At 41.2% G+C, this 19,892-nt stretch overlaps 1 protein-coding gene across 1 annotated transcript; it reads right to left on the reverse strand.

The window, feature by feature from the left end:
* Positions 1-8,897: 8,897 nt before the first annotated feature.
* On the reverse strand, positions 8,898-18,444 carry LOC141763991 (uncharacterized). Its single transcript, XM_074628868.1, has 2 exons — positions 18,166-18,444; positions 8,898-12,107 (listed from the first exon to the last, which is right to left on the reverse strand). Exon 2 carries the CDS (start codon positions 11,670-11,672, stop codon positions 9,864-9,866), a length of 1,809 nt encoding a protein of 602 aa, XP_074484969.1. The 5' UTR covers positions 11,673-12,107; positions 18,166-18,444; the 3' UTR covers positions 8,898-9,863.
* Between the last annotated feature and the right edge of the window lie 1,448 nt (positions 18,445-19,892).

The raw sequence follows: 19,892 nt of genomic DNA on the forward strand, positions 1-19,892 counted from the left end.
GAGTGTCCAGCAACAGAGCCAGTCTTTGTGCTAAGCTAAGCTAACTGGCTGCTCATATGTAGCATGCTAAGACAGACAGCTAGCCTATCAATCTTCTCATCTAACTCTCGGCAGGAAAGCGAATAAGCATACTTCCTAAAATGTCGGAACTATTCTTTTAAACTTTGAGAGAATCGAGGATTGATTGTGTAAAATGTGCTGGGCTCAATATAATAAAGATACTCTTATTAATATTTAGACATATTCTGAGCAAAAAAGTGCCTCTGCGTTAAAGTTGAAATAACTTTTGTATCACTCCTTTCACAGTGACTTAGATGGGAAAGTACAGAATTGTGTTAGAAAAAATACAATTACCTACTACTCATAAAGGATGAGGTCACTTCCTAAAATATGACCATTAAAAAAAAAGTTTGTTTTAAATTTTACTTTTCATTTGTATAAAATAAATAAATCCCTAAAAAAACTTGATAGGCAATACTGTATGTTAAAAGTTATTATAATCATGAGTGCTATGTGTCTGATTAGATTTTGACCAAAAGTGGACTGAGATGATTTTGGAAAACCTTTCTAAAGTGGGATTTTGTCAAATTACCTTGATTATAAAAACAAAGAGAAGTTCCATTTTTTACACAGCTGCCGTGCAGAAACAGTTTGAAAACAAGTGAAAGCTCAGCAGGCTGACAAATTGAACAGTCAGATGATGGATTGTTAAAGGGAACATATCATGAAAAACTCACTTTTTCAGTGCTTGTGCACATAGATTTGGGTATCTGGAGTTGCCTACCGACCCACAAACTGTGAAATAACACAACCCAGTCAGTTTTCTGTGGGCTGCCTCGATCAGTAAACATTTGATTCAACAAGCCATTCAGATTTGGCTCCCCTTCCTATATCACATGCAGGTTCATTACAATATGGCCCAATTCCAATCCGGTCCCTCCCCACTCCCACTCGGGGTGACGGAGTGAACTCTGTCTGTAGTCAAACTCACAGCTCAACGAAGCACCTTCTTTAAGGTGGAGGGTATAAATACAGTGGCAAGCTTCGGGACGAACTTCCCTCCCTCCGGCAAGGAAATAAATAAATATCAGAATCAGAAATACTTTATTGATTACTGGGGACAAATTGAGTTATGTATATATATATATATATATATATATATATACGTAGAACAGTGCAAATAATAATGCTGAAAAATAGGATCTATCATTAGGTGTGTAAAAATGCAAGAATAGTATAAATAATTAAGAATATTGGTTTAAATTTACTGTATAAATAAATTATTGTTAATGCCAGAGTAAACCAGAATATTGCACAGTTGAAATATTGCACTAAATTATTGGATTGTTTGTGAAGTCAGTATTACACAGTTGAAGATATAAGAAATGATGGGGTTATAGCTGCTGAGATGGGTTAAAATAATAAATATATGTTGTGTACATATGTATAAATATACTTTACATACAATTAAATGAACATGTGCACCATTTACTAGACTAGACAAGGATATATTTGATCCTAAATACAATCTATTTACTTTAAGTTAATAACGTCTGTATGACAATAAAGTGGAATAAATTAAATGTCTATCTTAGTTCGAGCAGTTTACGAATGTAAATAATAAATGTTTGTACCGGTAGTCTCACTGAACTGACATTGGGACGTGTTCTGTGACGAACACAAAACGGCATTGCACATCGTCATTAAGGGCAGCTGGTTAAGCCGGCCTGTGCTCGCTGTTGGAGGGTTATATAACCCATTTCCACTCCTCACTAATTGGTTTAGGATGGCACTTAATAAGGCAGACCCTCCACGTGAATGTGCAAACAGAGTGGAAGTGGGTAAGGAGAGGGTGTATTGGGTGGTTTGGAATTGGGCCTATATCACCACAGCTTGAGAACTACCTTTGCAAAGGTGTACCATATTTTTCTCGCCAGCCAATCAGAGCAGACAGGCTTTTTCGGGAGGGGGGTTTAAAGAGACAGGCGCTAAAACAGAGCATTTCAGACAGGTATATTCAGACGGACAGAAGAAAAAGAATGTGTTTTTTGAACATTAAAGTAAAGAAAAATGTTCTTGTAGAAACCCAAAATACAAGTATGAACCTGGAAATGAGCTTGATATGTCCCCTTTAAGGTCAGATGCCAAAAGGGTATCACTCTCCGTACCCTCCTTTTGGACAAACACACACAGACACGTACGGCAACAGGCTACTTCCTGTAGCACAAGGGCACAAGATATGGTAATGAGGCCCAAGGGTGGTTTAGCATTGCATAACATGGAGCTGATTCATCTCTCTTGCGCGTGCACGCGCACACAGGCAGTTATTCCTAGTGGCCTACTTTCATTTCAAAAGTGCACAGTGTTCCTATGGACTATTTTTACGATGTGATGTAAATGCATCGGTATAGTGTGTGTGTCTGTGTGTTTCATGGTGAAGTTACTTAAGTTGGAAGCCCGCAAATCATTGTTGTACACACATCTGTAGCGGTGCACACACGCTCACACACACAAGCATACACTGACCTATTTTACAGTGCTGTGTAGGACAGAGGCAGCAGGGTTTGAATGGGTCATGGCAGGCAACATAACTCTCTCCTGAACCGCAGCCAACCAAGCATGTTCAACAGAGGAGTCGTTTTTCTCCCTCGCTCTGTTTTCTCTTTCAGGCTTCCTGCAGGCGTGTACCGAATCTGAGCCCCATTCATGGTGGTGGAAATAAAATATATATTGAGATTTGGAAATTGTCATTTGGCCAAGTGTTACCAAACTTTTTGAATAAACTAAAACTAAACATGTACTGCAAGGAAATGAAGGATGAAATTCAAAAGATCCTAAGGATTATTAATAGTTCCAGTATATCTCACTGAGACTCTCGATTAGCATGACCAGTCATGCTGCAAGGCGTTTAATAATTGATTAACTGCATTCCAGAGTTATTTATTCTTTAACTGGGGAACTTCTCAGTGACCGTTATTCATGTGTTTAAAACCTTTGGATAATATTTGGATAATAATTTCATCACGATTAGCATTATTTTGATTACTTTATCCAATTGTTCCAACAAACACAGCGCAGCAGGTCTATATCCTGACTGATCCTAATCAAATCCAGACTTTTATTTTCCTTTCAGCACAAGTTGGTGCTAACAAGCTGATCATGTTTTTTTATTAGGGCTAACTAATTTCGCCACTAATTTCTTTATTGCATTAACGCAATTTGCGAGTTTTAGGTTGGAGCGGGCTCAGTTTGTTGCAAAGGAGGCTAAATAATGCTCCACACTTACGCTAAATTTTGGCAAGGAAAAACTGGCATGGCCATTTTCAAAGGGGTCCCTTGACTTCTGACCTCAAGATATGTGAATGAAAATGGGTTCTATGGGTACCCACGAGTCTCCCCTTTACAGACATGCTCACTTTATGATAATCACTTTATGATATCACTTTATGATAATCCCATGCAGTTTGGGGCAAGTCATAGTCAAGTCAGCACACTGACACTGACAGCTGTTGTTGCCTGTTGGGCTGCAGTTTACCATGTTATGATTTGAGCATATTTGTATGCTAAATAAAGTATCTGTGAGGGTTTCTATATTCAATATTTCAATATTTGTCATTGTTTTGTGTTCTTAATTGATTTCCAATAATAAATATATACATACATTAGCATAAAGCAGCATATTTGCCCACTCCCTTGTTGATAAGAGTATTAAATACTTGACAAATCTCCCTTTAAGGTACATTTTGAACAGATAAAAAAAGTGATTAATCGTGATTAACTATGGACCATCATGCGATTAATCACAATTCAATATTTAAATTTATTGACAGCCCTATTTTTTTTATTATTTTATGTGTTGAAATCTTTTCCTTTCAGAAGTTTATTTGCATCAGAGGACACAAGACCTTGCAATTTAAACTTTAGGAGGATTGGATTGTGAAAAGCAAACATCTGCTATATACCCTCCAAGTTAATGTATAAAGCTGGGTCAGTTTAGCTTCGTTGCATAATGGTGATTTCTCCCTCTCGGCCGGTGAGTCTCCTTCAGCAGTGTGTGCTGGCCATTATATAAGCTGTACATCCTGTATGTGGACAACCGGCTAAAATGACTGAAACCAGTATTATATAAGTGTGAACACGCACTCGTGCATGCCAACACACAGTCTAACACACTCCCCAGCTCCGTCCTCCTTACCCCAGCCCTGCCTCTCCCTGTGCTGCTGACCTACATACTGCAGCATCCATGTTACATAACCAGGGCTGTTGATCACCGCAGGCAGCGCAGGGCCAACACCCCCCTCTCTCTCACACACACACACACACTCATTCCTCGCTGCCAGCTTTCATTGACTTCCTTGCACTGCAGGCAGTTAATAATCCAGGATCCCACACCTGAGAGACAGGTGGATTTGTTTGTGGGCAAACATTGAGACAAAAATCCAAATTAGGTCACACTAAAATTTTGTATCTAAAGGAAACCTGTCACCTGATAACGCCGTGACTCGCTGTCTGAGTATGAGTGACAATTATCAGAGTGGATGTTTACAAGTTTCCTCATAGCTACACATTTCGCTGCCCAAATTCCAGGAAATAAGTGACTCAAATTATAAGAATACGCTTCAGTCTGTCATAAGATGCTACTAGAACCCATGAAAATAGCAATGATGATGATAACAATAGTGATCTACAGTCATATGTAAATGTCATGGAGCTTTCTAATTGATAATCCTATTAGCTCTTAGGTAATAATAATCGGTCTGTGTGTGTAAGGTGTCACCCAAGTGTGTGCGTGTGTGTACGTGCATGAGCTCATGAGCTGCTCCCTCAGGCAGCAACAAGAGAGAACTTCTTTATGAGAAGTTTGTTCAAGTTTACATGGTAGAGACATGTGACGTAACCCTACCTCCCTCCCTCCCTCCCTCCCTCTCTCCCTACCTCCCTCCACTCTGAATAACCCCTCGCTCCTCTCCCTCTCCTCCATCCTCTCCTATCCCTCCTCTCTGACCTACTTTTACTCTCCTGGCCCGTTTTCACAAGCCTCCGCACAATACAAAGCAGCTTTTACAGCTCAAAGATGGGTTGGAAAAAAAGGGGGGATGAGTGAGAGAGAGCGAGAACAAGAGACACTGAGAGGAGGGAGCAGGAGGGGGAAGGTGTAGGAGAGAGAACGAGGAAAGGAGAGAGCACTGCGGTTTTCTCAGGAATGTCACCTTGTTCTAGCTGGCTGGTGGGTGGCATGGAGGGCAGAAGTGAAAACGCATTAGAGTTTATAGGTCTATCTGTGGTCAGCTGCTTCCACACATGTACATCCTTCTGTCTTTATGTGAAACTGGGATGCAGGAACAAGCTACTGTGTGGATGTGTTTAATTTGTGTCACAAAATTTAACAATTATTAAACCCCTTAGAATGAAAACATGTCCAAGTGGGTTTTTTTTTTGTCTTTGTTGACATTTTCTGCTGTCCGGAGATTCTCAAGAAATAAGGGAGTTTCCTTGAAATTGCGACACCTCTTTATCTGATAGGCTCCCGTTCCTGTAATGGCTCTTGTGTAAGCCTTGTCAGTGGCACACTCTGCCCATGCCAACTTGTTCTTCCCACCGGCTATTGCTCCATTAATGGCAGGGTCAGATGGAGGCTGCCGCACAGTCTGACGCAGTTCACTCCCAAGACTGTTATGTAACTTGTTTATGCTTGTTGCCCTCTGATACATACTTCTCTCTTCTTTTGTCCGACTAAAGCACATCTGTTGAAGTATTAGCTCATTTCTGGACTACATCAGAGACAGAAAGCTATTATGTAACTTTGCTTATGTGGAAGTACTACTTGTGTGATGTAACACTGCTTAGTATGTGGTCTTAAAGAGGACAAATCATGAAAAAATCCCTTTGTCAGTGCTTGTGCACATACTTTTTGGTATCTGGAGTGCTTACCAACCCACAAACTGTGAATTAAGTATTTTTTGTGGGCTGCCTGGATCAGAAAACATTTGATTCAACAAGCAATTCAGATTTTCCTCCCCTCCCTATGTCACATGCAGGCTCATTAGAATATACAGCACACGGCTTGAGAACTACCTTTGCAAAGGTGCGCAATATTTTTCTCGCAAGCCAATCAGAGCAGACAGGCTTTTTCAAGAGTGGGGCTTAAGGGGACTGTTGTTTTTACACGTATTAACGTTTTTTAATTAATTTCAATTGTCAATATGTGAACATGTTGTAACCTAACCTAAAAACTGAGACCTTCCATGACTCTCTGGGTTTCCTCTATCAGCCTGTAGACTGCTTTTAATGTGAAGAATGCAGAACGTTTCATCTAATGGATCTAAATTTAAAAATCTCCTGTTTTCTTGTACCTTTTATTAATTAAAGTAATGTTTTTGGGCTTTTTTTTTTTTTTTTGCTTCGGGGCTGCGGACCAAGCTGTAAATGCAAAATTGACAAATTAGCATCTTCTGACGTTGTTGCAAAGGTGTTGGCAAACAGTTGCTTATTTACACATTCAGCAGCTATGTAACAATCAATTCAAGTTGTGCTTCTGGCTACTGGACAGATTTAGGTCAAATATACCTTCTCCTTTTAGCTCTCTTTCAAGATTTAATACTTTATTTCAACATAAAGGCTAGCTGATAGGAATTAAGTTTGGTGAGCAAATATGACACAAAAACAAGAACCCCACCTCACATACAGTGACCACCTTTGTCTGCCGTTTGGTGCTGGGCAGGTAGTGTACAGTCAGGTGGATGAGAGCCGTGAGAGTGAACCAAAAAAAAAAGTTTCGGGCTATTAAACCAAAACAATGAGCTGAAAGATGCTAAAAATGCTCGGTAGAGCTGAGGAAAATTGCCGAGTCGGTGGTAACTCTCTGGGTTCATCCTTTCACAATACACTTCATAGTAATCCATTCTTGGTAGGGCTGTCAAAGTTAACGCAATTATAACATGTTAACGCAAAACGCTTCTAATTTCTTTACGGCATTTATGCAAATTGCTATTTTTAGGTTGTAGCGGGCTCAGTTTTAAAGCTAGAAAGAAGATATTGGCACCATAAGAAACTAAAAAACCTAATGAATCCATTCTTAAGTTTGTACCAACCATCTCATAATAGCTTGTCGACAAGGAGGCTAAATAATGCTTCAAACTTATGTACAATTTTGGTGAGGAAAAACTGGCATGGCCATTTTCAAAGGGGTCCTTTGACCTCTGACCTCAAGATATGTGAATGTAAATGGGTTCTATGGGTACCCACGAGTCTCCCCTTTACAGACATGCCCACTTTATGATAATCACATGCAGTTTGGGGCAAGTCAGAGTCAAGTCAGCACACTGACACACTGACAGCTGTTGTCATATTTTTTATGCTAAATGCAGTACCTGTGAGGGTTTCTGGACAATATTTATTATTGTTTTGTGTTGTTAATTGATTTCCGATAATAAATATATACATACATTTACATAAGGCAAGCATATTTGCCCACTCCCATGTTGATACGAGTATTAAATACTTGACAAATCTCCCTTTGAGGTACATTTTGAACAGATAAAACATTTGAGATTAACTTGGATTAAATATTTGAATCCATTGACAGCCCTACTTCATAGTAATCCATTCTTAGTATTAAAACATTGATTAGTGCAGCTAACTATGAATGTTCTTGTGATGCATTTATTTACCATATGTAAAGCTCTTTAAATCGACCCCTGAGCCCTACTCACAAGCAATTTTGAACTATTTATGTCATATTTTACTCATTCAGTCTCTATTTGAGCTAACTGCTCGACCTTTTCATTAAATGTATTTACTATTTTATCCACTGAATATACCCTTGTGAGCAAACAGTTAGCAAAATATGAAGTGTACTTTGTGGTTTTTATTGGAGTCATGTGTATTTTGTGACTGTCAGCATAAATATATTACATGAATATTCAGACTGGGGTTAAGTTTAGCGAACAGGTTCCCTCCTGTACTGCTGTACCACACAGTCTGAGTGGTGTTCCCATTTGTTCAGTGAGTCTCTGCCAGTAGGCGGCATTAAGTGATGACGCAGTGAACCAGTGAAGTTTTTCTGTCTGTGTTGGCTCACGCTGAGCTGTACTGGCAGACTGGGATGTTGCTGTCTGTGAGCTGTGAATCAGCTAGTTGGTCTTCTGCTAGAAGAAGGCTGGTCTGTGTCTGTGTCTGTGTCTGTGTGTGCGTGCGAGTGCTTGTGTGTCACTTTCACCGGGCATTTCATAAAAGTGAATCAAAAAGTTCAAAAGAGACGTAAATAAATTCAACAACCTTTTATTTTTTTCTCCATTTTGAATCTTTCACAATGAAAAATGAGTGTTTTTGTAACCATTTTGCATATCCATATGAAGTATAGCAATACATAATCACTTCTGGACAAGCCTTTTTCTCCATTTTTTTTTCTTTTCCCATTTTCAGAAAGCCATTCGGCAAACAACAAAGGTTATACGGTAACACAGAGTACAAATGGTAACTGGGGCAAAGGGCATCATGGGTAAATACACAGCACAACCAGGAAGAGCATAGAGCAAAATGACACAACAGGATGACAGAAAAATACACATAATAATAGCCCAAATAATAAACGAATATAATAGAAAATATCAATAAAATAATAATAAAATAATGACAGCAGTATACAAGAGATAAAGACAACTTTACATTTATACATAGTGGCCAGAGGCAGGCACCAGGAAGTGAAACAGTTAAACTTGTACAGACTGTATGATCTACTGCAGCTACTGTAGCTAAAACAAGTCAGTGCGAAGGTGAGTGGGATCGTTAAGACATTGGCCAAAGTGGGGACGAGGGACAACACAATAAAGAGGCACCTTATGAAGAGAGAGCAGCTTTGCTGATTTGCGACTGGAGAGCCGTTTAATTTATTAGACAGACAACATTTGTCTGGAAATGAAGATGTATTGATCTTCGTTGAACGGCTGGCTGGCAGGCGAGGCTTGCCTTGTGCTTGTCAGGTTTTGCAAACAGCAACGTGTGACTGCATAGCCTTGACTGATATGCGGATAACTGGCCTTGACCGTTTTGACAGCTTTGAGTGTCAAAGAGCTCCTGAATGAGGCCACCGATCTGATCCATACATCTAAAAAAGTGTACCTTTCTTTTTTTTTTTTTTTTTCTTTTTTTTTTATACAAGTTGTGGATCATGTTCTAGTTAAAAGAAAATCTTTGAGGCATTTTCTTAACAAGAGCGGCTGTACAAAGTGATCACTTTTAAGTCTACGACTTCCGCATCCCACTGCTTTTTTTTTTTTTTTTTAACACATTTTTCTTCTTAAAATATATATTCCATATATGCAAATTTATATATCACAGTAATATACAATCTAAGTGCTTCAGAAGTGAAGGGACTCGTGTGTGCGGATGGTAAGAGGGTGGAGGATCAAATGGTACAGGTGTGTTCAGAGGGAGGACGAATGTAACTCTTCTGACACTAAAGGAAGGATGTGTATTCTTTGGTCAAAGGAATGTTCCCATAATGCCACAATAAATGCTGGCCGGCCAACAAGGCAGTTTACAATAATGAATAATTGAATAATGTTTGAATTTTCCGCAAGGGAAATATCCCAGACTCCAGCTCTGGAGAGTTTCATTCTGTCCCCTCCCTCGTTAAGTGATCTATCATTTTAATTGGAGGGATAGGTGGGAGGTAGGAGAGAGCGAAGAGGAAGAGGAAGAGGAAGAGCTGACACAGTGAAACTTGGTGAAATCACATCCTTACGGCACCTCAAACAGATCGCCGGCTTTTAATGTCTTGTAAGGTGGCGATGTGAGTCAGTTATATTTGTCTGTCTGCTGAAGACGACAAAGAGGTGACAGGAAAATGTTCCTATTAGTCCTTAATCTCGCCTCTTATTGCGTCCACTTTTGCTGCTGCTGCTGCTGCTGCTGCTGGATCCCTTTTTCTCTCCCTCCTTTCTAGCCTCCACCCTCTCATAATCAGTCTCGTTTTCCACCTCTTTGCTCTCCCCGTTGGCCTGGGTGCTGTGAAGGTTGCTGGGGAGAGCTAAGTAAGGGTGCTGAGGCAAAGTGGGAGAGGGGGACATGGAGGTGTTGACTGTTCCCTCCATCTGTAGTCCTGCTGCCCCATTGGACAGAGCTCTGTACTTGAGACGGAGCTTGTGGGGCAGGGCAGTGGCTTTGAACTCGGCGTGGAACTCGCGGTGCGAGCCGGCAGCTCCCACTGCCTTCTGGTGGTAGCTGCTGATGTCTGAGGAGGACGAGGAGGGGGACTCGTCGTCTGTGGAGCCCTCCTTGTCAGAGCTACGAGGGTCCCCGTCACTGGATGAGGTGTCTTTAGCGAAAGAGTTCTCCTGGTAGAAACCGCCGGCTCTGGGGCCTCCCTCGTAGGTGAGCACCGGGGGCTCTTCGTCCAGTGTGTTGAGGTAGCCGTTGTGCTGTGGGAAGGAGGACTTGCCCTCCTCAGTGTTGCGTACCAGATCAGGGGCAAAGGGGTTCTGGTGACTTTCTGCTTGCTGAAGACTGCTCTCCTGACCCTGGTAGCTGTAGTGCCTGTGATGGTTCTCACGCTGCTGTTGGGCGTTGGAATTGTAACTTTGCTGCAGCTCCTCTGTCGACTCATCATGATCATTAGTGTATTCATACTGAGGTGAGTCCATGGTCTTTGTCCTCTCTAGCTTCTCAGCGACCTCTGTGATGGTCGCTGAGCAGTCGGAGAACTTGAGGGTCGAGGAGTGCTGCAGCGGTCTGTTCTGCTGGGTCTGCTGGTCCTCCGGCCTCTGGGTCTCCATGGGGTAACAGCCGCTGCTGGAGCGATACAAGATCACGCTCCTCTGTGCAGAGGTGGCCTGAGGAGCGGGACTGGAGGCCTCCATGTGGCACTGCTGCTGCTGCTGTTGGTGGTGCTGGTAGTCCATGGCACTTTCAGCCAATGGGGTGTTTTGCTGGTGAGGAGAAACCAGTGCAGTGTGGTTGCCATGGTAGGCCCCACTTGGCATACGATTGCTTTCCACTCTGGCCATCTCCATACTTGAGGGCTCTGTCTTTATGTTGTAGCCCGTGGGTTCTGGGCTGTCTCTGGAGGAGGAATCAGACATGTCAGAGATGGAGCCCCGGGGAGAGTACTGGTGGAGTGTGCTGTGGCGCTCGCCGCGGCTCGACTGCTCAGTTTCAGATGAGTCAGAATTCAGCATCACCTGGGATGCACTGGAGTAGCCGCTGCTTGAGAGGTAGGCGTTTGGGGTGCCATTGCTGCTCCCGCTACTATTGTTGGCAACACTGTTGGAGATCTGCTGACTTTTCTCCATGTAGGAGGCTGTGCTGATGAGGCCAAAGCGCAACTTGAGCTGGAGGAGCTCCGTTTTTATACGACAGTTCTCCTCATTCAGCGCCATGACCCTGTTCTCAAGCACCATGTCATTGAGGCGACGCTTTTCCCTTGAGCGCTTAGCTGCTTCATTGTTCTTCCTCCGTTTTTCCCAATAGGAAGCATCTTTCTTCTCATCAGAAATGAACTCTCGCTTGCGACGGCAGCTCGCGCTAGACTTGGAACCTTTAGACTGGCGGCTGATCCGTGCTCCACCTTCAGGAGTAGGAGATGGGATGCTGCCACTGTAGGACGAAAAATTGTCGACCTCCATGTCACTTTTGTTGCTGCTGGATGGGATGTGTATACTCAGACTTTCCATTTTTCCCAGCTGGGGGCTAGAGTATAACTCTAGCAAAGGGCAAAGGGGGGGAGGGAAAAAATGTAAAACTCTATGAGTCTTCTGCTTCGCCACTAAGGAGTTTGACCTAAGTCGCAGGATCGGAAAAAAATTCTTGATGAGGTATTTGTGCTCCTTGAAGGGATCGCCTCATTGATTTCTGTTACTTAATTTTCAAGATCAAAACGTTCAAGTGTCCATATTCGCCAAGAAGATCAAAAAGAGGTGGAACTCCACAAAAACCTCAGACATTGAACTAGTGTTCTGAACGAGGAACCTCAAAAAAGGTGATTTTGAGTTTATCACCGTCGTCCTCAATCTTCAGCGGAGCTGTGATGCCGGTCAGGCTGCTGCGGATGTAGGTCAGTCCGTGTACTTTGGGGCTCCGTGACAATCCAGCTTCAGTGCTGCTGTTTGCTGAGGGGGGGGAGAGAGAGAGAGAGAGAGAGAGAGCGTTAGATTAGCTGTAAAACCACTGCAGTTCATTGCAACATATATGTACATTTCAGTCAGGTCAAATTGGACTTGTAAACTCTTAGTCAATTAGTCGACTAATTGAATAATGAGCACATCTCTGGTAAACACGATAATTAAATTGGTGCTTTTGTGTGATTCTTTGTGAAGAACTCAGTTTTACAGATCAGTCAATTAAATCAATTAATCGATTAGTCGAAAAAATCATGTGAGTGTTAGTCGACTAATTGAATAATGAGCACATCTCTTGTAAACATGATAATTAAATTGGTGCTTTTGTGTGACTCTTTGTGAAGAACTCAGTTTTACAGATCAGTCGATTAGTCGAAAAAATCGTGTGAGTGTTAGCCGACTAAGAATTTCTCTGGTTGAGGACAGCCTTTGTGAACTGCAGTGCAAAGCTTTAATGTGGGTCCTTTGAGTGTAACCTCCAAGACTTGAGATCAATGCACACTGTTTATCACAACCTGCGCCAAAAATCTATGATATAATCTCCCAAAATTTTGCAATGTTTGTCTTTCTTGTCTTTGTTTCCTTGACTTCACAGAGAAAATGAGGTTGGGGAGTCTGCAGAGTCTGTGGCAGGGATTAAACACGCTGTATGTGCTGCTGCTGCTGCTGCTACTGCAGAGCTCTTGTGTAAGACGGGTGCTGTCATAGTCACATAACAGGACTGAGGCAGGCTGACCTGGTGCCAGCTCTGCAGAGACTGACAGATAAAGGGGCTGAGGGAGGCGGGGAATGGATGGGGATATGATGCATCATCACACTCTGATATATTACTTTAATTATATTATGGTATATAAATTACGTGTCATTATAATTTCTGCTTTTACATTATAATTTCTAAAATGCTTCACCAGATTTAAAGTCGTGCACTAAACTCTTTAAGAAGTAGCTGAAATGGGTTTATGGGAGTGGACGCACATCTGTGTGGGCTATGTGTGTTTCTATGGAGGAGGAGGAGATGCGGGTCGCAGTGGGAATGTGTCCGTTTCTCAAGTAGCCATCACACTGTCTGAAATTACACAACACCACAAGCTGCCGAACATCCTTATGCAGTGTCAACATCGTAGCTCAACAGGAAGCCTTTCCCACCCAACGTGTGTTGCGTTAACAACAATGCTGAATGCAGCGCGGATGGAAGTTTGACGGCAGTCCGGCGTTACATAACAACTAGATCTGCACTTGTTTTTAGGCTGGATTCCTCTGGTTCGCTCACTGCACGGCATTACACAGTAGATATGCAGTAATTAATAACACATCACTACGCTGAGCTCCCGAGTCCATTACAAACATGAAAACATCTTTTTATGACACACACACAGGGAATGTAATAATCTAGGTCACTGTGCCTGTAGGTAACAATGACTCCTCCTGTTGAATGCTGGAATAATTATACGTATGACAAATATGACCTTTTAATATCACCTGCTTGCTATTTTTAGCCTAATCTGTTTCCTGTTTACACTATTGTTTTCGGAGCAACCAAATGCAGGAAACTGGAATCAGTGGAGCTAAGTTTTCTGAGGGAATTTACCAGTCTCACCACAGTCTAGTTTATCGGTCATTTGTTTTTATAACTGTCAAGCAGCTTTTACATTTGGAATATTGAAATCAAACAAGAAGCACAAGTATGTAAATAACATATTGGGTACAGGAGTATTATTACGTATTTGCAATATGCTATTGAAGCAGAATGGATTATCTGCAGAACATTTCCCCAGTGAGGGAAAAATGTTGGTATTAATATAATATACATCAGTTAAAGTGTCTTATAACAGATTGTGTTACAGCTGCTATTGCTGCCAGTGCTACTTGTTTCATATTCAATTTAAATTCCTATTTATGCTCCTATATTTGTCTTATGTTCTCTCTGTATAGGGGTGTATGAGACCAGACATGATGCAAGCACAACAAATGCAGATTGCAATTGCGATTCCATTTACTGTATGAGTGGTGTTTACCACTTTGGATTTAAATGTGAGGGTTCAGATCGTATCCACGCGGACCCTCCGACGTTTTCTAATTTCTCGTCTCGGCTCTCTGCGGTTTGTTCTGGTTTCTTGACGGATACGGAACGGATATGACGTTACGTTACTCAGACTACAATAATAAAAGCGGTAACTTCCTTCAACCTTCTAAATAAAATAAAATTGACTTGACTACCTCCGCATAGACTCAAATGAAGCAAATATGTTGTATTGCACTTGCTCTTTCTGGCAATAAGACATTTATTTCAAAATTGTAAAAAACTAAATTGCGATACGTAGGTGAATTGATTTTTTTCCCCCCAGTCCTATATTTAAACTGTGATTGGAAAAAAACAAAAAAAACGTGCTCAGTCGCTCACATCCCAAAGAGAGCAGAACAAAAGGGCTCCAGTTGAACAAAACAGACTCGCATTGACCTTCTTTCACTGTGCTGCAGTTTATTGTTCCCAAATCACAAACCACTTATTTCTCACCCCTGAGTCAACGCCACATCACTATTTAATCTAACATGTGTCTTCTCCAGACTAGTTACAGCATTTCTCTGCTTCCCCCAGAGTCAATGACCCTGTTACATAATCTCACATTTAAAAAAAAAAAACACATTGAGACCTTGACTACTGCTCTGAATAATGAACCCCTTATTTACCTATGTCTGTTAGGTTGTAACTCAGGGGCTTAGCCTAGATGTGCTGCAGGCTATTCTTCAAATTGAATTTTCCCCTTCAGTGCCAAAACAAGGATTTTACCGTCTCTTGTTTGTCTCCTTCTCTCAAAGAACTGGAGTAAGGCTACGCTGAACAGAACGGGATTTGGACTCAACCACCAACAGATGTGGAAAAATGTAAGGTCAGCTCCTCCCTCTCTCCACAACCCTGAATAATTTTCATAAAGACTTGGCAGGGGAGGGGTGGGTACGAAACAAAGGCTGGCGAGAAGGAAGCATGCAAACGTCTACGTTGTCCCACTGACCTAGAAACGACGCTAAGCAGTAAACACTCCCCCTGTCTTTGACGGTGCTCCATAAAATAGGTCAGTAGGACTGAAAAGGAGGGAGGCCAGGAGAGGGAAAGACAGTATTAGAGTGCACTCTAAAAATAGAGCGACAGAAAGAGGTGCGGGAGGGAGGAAGTAGAGGAGGGATGGGGTGACGGGGGGGAATTCAGTTGGTGGAAATGAGAGGAATTTTACAGAATCTGCAGCAGGAGGAATAAACCAGACTACCTACAATACGTCATCTGCCTAAAAGTCTGATTGTGAAAGCCCCAGTGATCTTCACGCAACATTAATCCCTGTTCTCTGCAGAAAACCCTACGACGCCTTGTGCAGCGCAGAAAAATAATATGCCTCAGTAGCAGATGAAAAACACAATAGTGAGAGATAGGGAGATGGCATTGACGTCAGAGCACACACCCATCGCTGCAGCCAAATTCACACATAACAGGCTCTCTCTCAGGACCGCATGGGGAGGGGCTGCTGTTGTTGCTCGTAACGTACGTGCTCTGAATTTCTCTTGTTGCGGAGCAAAGCTTGTGTAACACATGCATATTACATCGTGGCAGAAGCTACAGGTTACTGGCTGTGAATGCCCTGCAATCTCCCCTTTCACTGGGCACGTTGTGCTCTGAATAAAAGCCAAGACTTGAGCTAGAAAATAAAGAGATACTGGACATTGTGTAATTGGCTCTTTGAGCAGAGGCTAATTTCCCATTTTAAAAAGAATGATTCACTGCAGTTACTGTAAACACTTTGTTTTCAGTGCTTTCGGCTGTGGAAAACACAGGTCGGAAGTAGTTCCCAGGCACTTGCCGCTGGGGAGGAATGCTTCACCTCTGACCTCCTCTGAGGCAAGTGTGAGTTAAACGCATGGCATCCTTTTCCCCTCCTCCATCTTTTCAGTGATCCAACACCACACACGTGGAGGGGCCCCAGCTAGGAGCCACCATTTTGCCGCACGGCTTTGTGTCAAGAAAAAAAACTAGCGGACAGGAATCCAGACATTCCAGGTCAGCAAGTGACACCAAATTACTGGATGCCATTTAACACTTCCTCTTTGTAGTACACAACTAAAAACACTCCTACCTGTAGGATTTGACCTACTTATGATTAGTGACAGAATGCTAAATCTTATAGATAAATGCACATTTTTGAGAGAAGGTTACAAATTTGTTGAAGAGTGAACCTAATATTTGTTTCCAAATAAATAAACATGACAATCTGAATGTGCTTACACATTTGCATAATGTTCTGTTTAGTGTTTTGAACCTTTGGTAACATGTGACCTATATCTTTTTAAGTTACATTTTTCTTTTTCTTTTTTAAATAAACAAACACATTGATGAATACACACCAAAGTAGGAAACTGGGGCAAGTAGCTGTAGTTACTAAAGTATGTAAATCCAAAGCTTGACCTGTATACCTCACATAGATACAGGTCTGACCTATATTCTGAGAGCTGGCTGGGACAGAGCAATGCAGACGGCTCTGAAACCAGACCAGCTGGCACGCAGGCGGACTAAGAGCTCACCAGAACTCGCCAGACAGGGGTTTCCATGCATTGCATCACATCCTGGATGTTCACTTGTTATTCTAATTTCACAACAAAGTCACACACCAGGAACTTGGGACGCGAGTTGTCTGTATCAAACAAATAAAAAAGATGATCTGGTTCAAGACCTTACTTCTGCTTTTGTACGTCCCATGTTTTCTCTTAGAGGAGACAGTCTGAGAAAGTTAAAAATAACCCAGAGACACTGAGCAGCTGTGGTACGTCATTGATAGAAGCATTTCTAAAATATCTATCTGCTTTAGAAATGAGGATTTGGTGCTAATCTGGATATGAATGATGGGAAGAAGGAGCAGGGTGTGAATGGGAATCAATTACAGGCGTCTCTGTCCCGGGAGAGAGCTGCTGTTTATTGCTTCTCCCTGCTGTGTGCCGGTTATGTCATACCCTCCAACTCCCTCAAAGCAAAGCTCTGTGCTTTACTTAACACACCTCATAAGTACAAAAAAAAAAAAAAGAATCACCCAGTGACTCACTTTGAATGAAAATCAGACATTTTGTTTCTCCTTTGAACTTGAACACAATAGCCTATAAATGTGTTAGTAATGAAACAGAGGCACATTTTGAGCTTTATAGAAAAATAAGAATGAGAAAATAATCTTTTTTTAGTGTATTACTGTTGCATAACATCCCCCTGTAGTATATCTGTAATAATCTATTTTTATATAATATTAACAAAATCTATCTATCCTAAAAACATTATGTTAGACATTTATTTTAATAGAAATCTTTATTTATATTTTCTATAACCTGAGTTTCAACTACATTTATTGAAAAATGTGGCATTATAGCAAATACCCTTTATTTGAATTAGTATCCTAAAAAAAAAAAAGCCATGCTTTTAATCCAGCCTATTGTCTGCATCAGCTGAACAGACATATTAATATACACAACTAAAAATGATCCAGTGACCTACATTATGTCCATATTTCAAACAGCAGCATGCCACGTGCAGGAGCTAATATAGCATAGTAGCCTGTTATATGTGTGTGTGTGTGTGTGTGTGTCTGCATTAACCAGACAACACAGAGACCGAGCACAAGCAGCTGCCCACCATTCCCTGGAAAACACCACCATGCGGGGAATAACCTCGCCTTGACATTGAGGCACATAAAAACGTGGGATATATGGAACAACCACGTTTTTATCCACTTCTTCTATATGTTTCGTGTCAAAAAAACAAACAAAACGCAAAAAAAAAACTGGCAACAAAGTAGCATATAATTCGCCTCGTGGGTTGCCATGTTTAATGAGACAAAAGCAGCCGCAGACGCGTCAAAGTCACGGACGCGCCGGAGACACATCCACAGAGAGTCGCCATGTGAACAATAACCATCTATAAGCATCATGTCTACATCTCAACACATCACATATATATGTTAAAAAACACCGAATAAAGGACAAACACATGGAGACAAATAGACAAAATGCCGTCATAACATACCTTTCAATGTCCTGGAGGAGGGGGAAAAAGATTTCTCCGTAACAAAAGCTCGTCTCGCTCCCGTTTCCTCCTTCTTCCCTTGTGGTGCCTTTTATAAGAAACCTCCCAAAAAAACCGAAAAGTTTTCGTGTCCTTGTCTCGTCGGTGCTCGGCACAGTTGTGGTCGAGTCAGTGGGTCTGCTGCTGGATGCTGTTTCTGTCTCTTGGCTCCGGCTGCCTGTGTGTTGTGTGCTGCTGCTGGACACTTTGCTCCAGTTTCTCCGGCTCCTTTCTAGAAATATGTGTTAGTAGGTCAGCGGTTGCATAACAGCTCTTAGGCTGCCTCGTCACGTATTTTGTCCTCCCTCTCTCTCTCTCTCTCTCTCTCTGGGTTATTACTCCCTCTCTTTTCTCCCTCTTCTCCACCCCTCCATCTCTACATCTCCATCTCTGTAACACCATCTCTTTCACGGGAGTGGTTCAGTTTATAACATGGGCATGAATGTGTTTTACGCAGACACCATGTTACTGAGAGAGTCCAATAATAGCATGTAGCAGCATGTCCTTTAACTGTGCAAGGGTACACAGGCTCTGCTACATATTCTCTCTCTTTCTTTCGTCATTAGGATGTTTTTCTCCTGGTGATAATTTGTAGTTAGAAAGCAAAAATAATTATGTAAAAAAAACTTTACTTTTTCTGTTTTTAATGCAGAAAAAAACAAAGAGTTTTAGTTTTTTCATCACTTCATGTGTACTTTATATTTTTGTAGATAAATGTTAGTGTGTGTGTCTGTACACACTATGTATTTACTTGAATTACTTTGATATTTATACTACTAGATACACACAGATCTTAAAAAAAACCAACAACTTCCATACCAAATTGTTTACAAATTAAGTAACATGGGCATGAATGTGTTTTACGCAGACACCATGTTACTGAGAGGGTCCAATAATAGCATGTAACAGCATGCCCTTTAACTGTGCAAGGGTACACAGGCTCTGTTACATATTCTCTCTCTCTCTTTCGTCATTAGGATGTTTTCTCCTGGTGATAATTTCCAGTTATAAAGCAAAATAATTATGTAAAAAAAAACTTCTTCCACATTTTACATTTTTTTTTTTACTTTTTCTGTTTTTAATGCAGAAAAAACTAAAGAGTTTTAGTCTTTTTATCACTTCATGTGTACTTTATATTTGTGTAGATACATGTTAGTGTGTGTGTATGTGTACACACTATGTATTTACTTGAATTACTTTATTTCTAGCTTGTTTTTATTTTCTAATCTTTAATGTTTTTATGTTTTTATAACTGTTTTAATTATGTCTTAATGTTCTTTTGCACTTTGTTGCAATGTTCTTGAATGTTTATGTAAAGCACTTTGAATTGCCCTGTTGCTGAAATGTGCTCTACAAATAAATCTGCCTTGCCTTGCCTTGCCTATGATATTTATACTACTAGATACACACAAATCTTAACAAAAAAAAAAAAAACTTCCATATCAAATTGTTTACAAATTACAAAAACAGAACATAGCAGTTTGTGCAAAAAAAAACACAAGCTTTATTGGACAACTTTGCCTTAAATGGACACACCAGACATTTATTTTAATCACAACATGAAAGGAATTGAAGGACTCAATCACACGTGCACTGATCGATAAATGCTTAGTTCCCCTTCTTCACACACACACACACATACACACACACACACAACTACAGTCACAGCTACACAAAACACAGACAAT

This window comes from Sebastes fasciatus, chromosome 3, assembly GCF_043250625.1.
Source record: "Sebastes fasciatus isolate fSebFas1 chromosome 3, fSebFas1.pri, whole genome shotgun sequence".
Lineage (NCBI taxonomy): Eukaryota > Metazoa > Chordata > Actinopteri > Perciformes > Sebastidae > Sebastes > Sebastes fasciatus.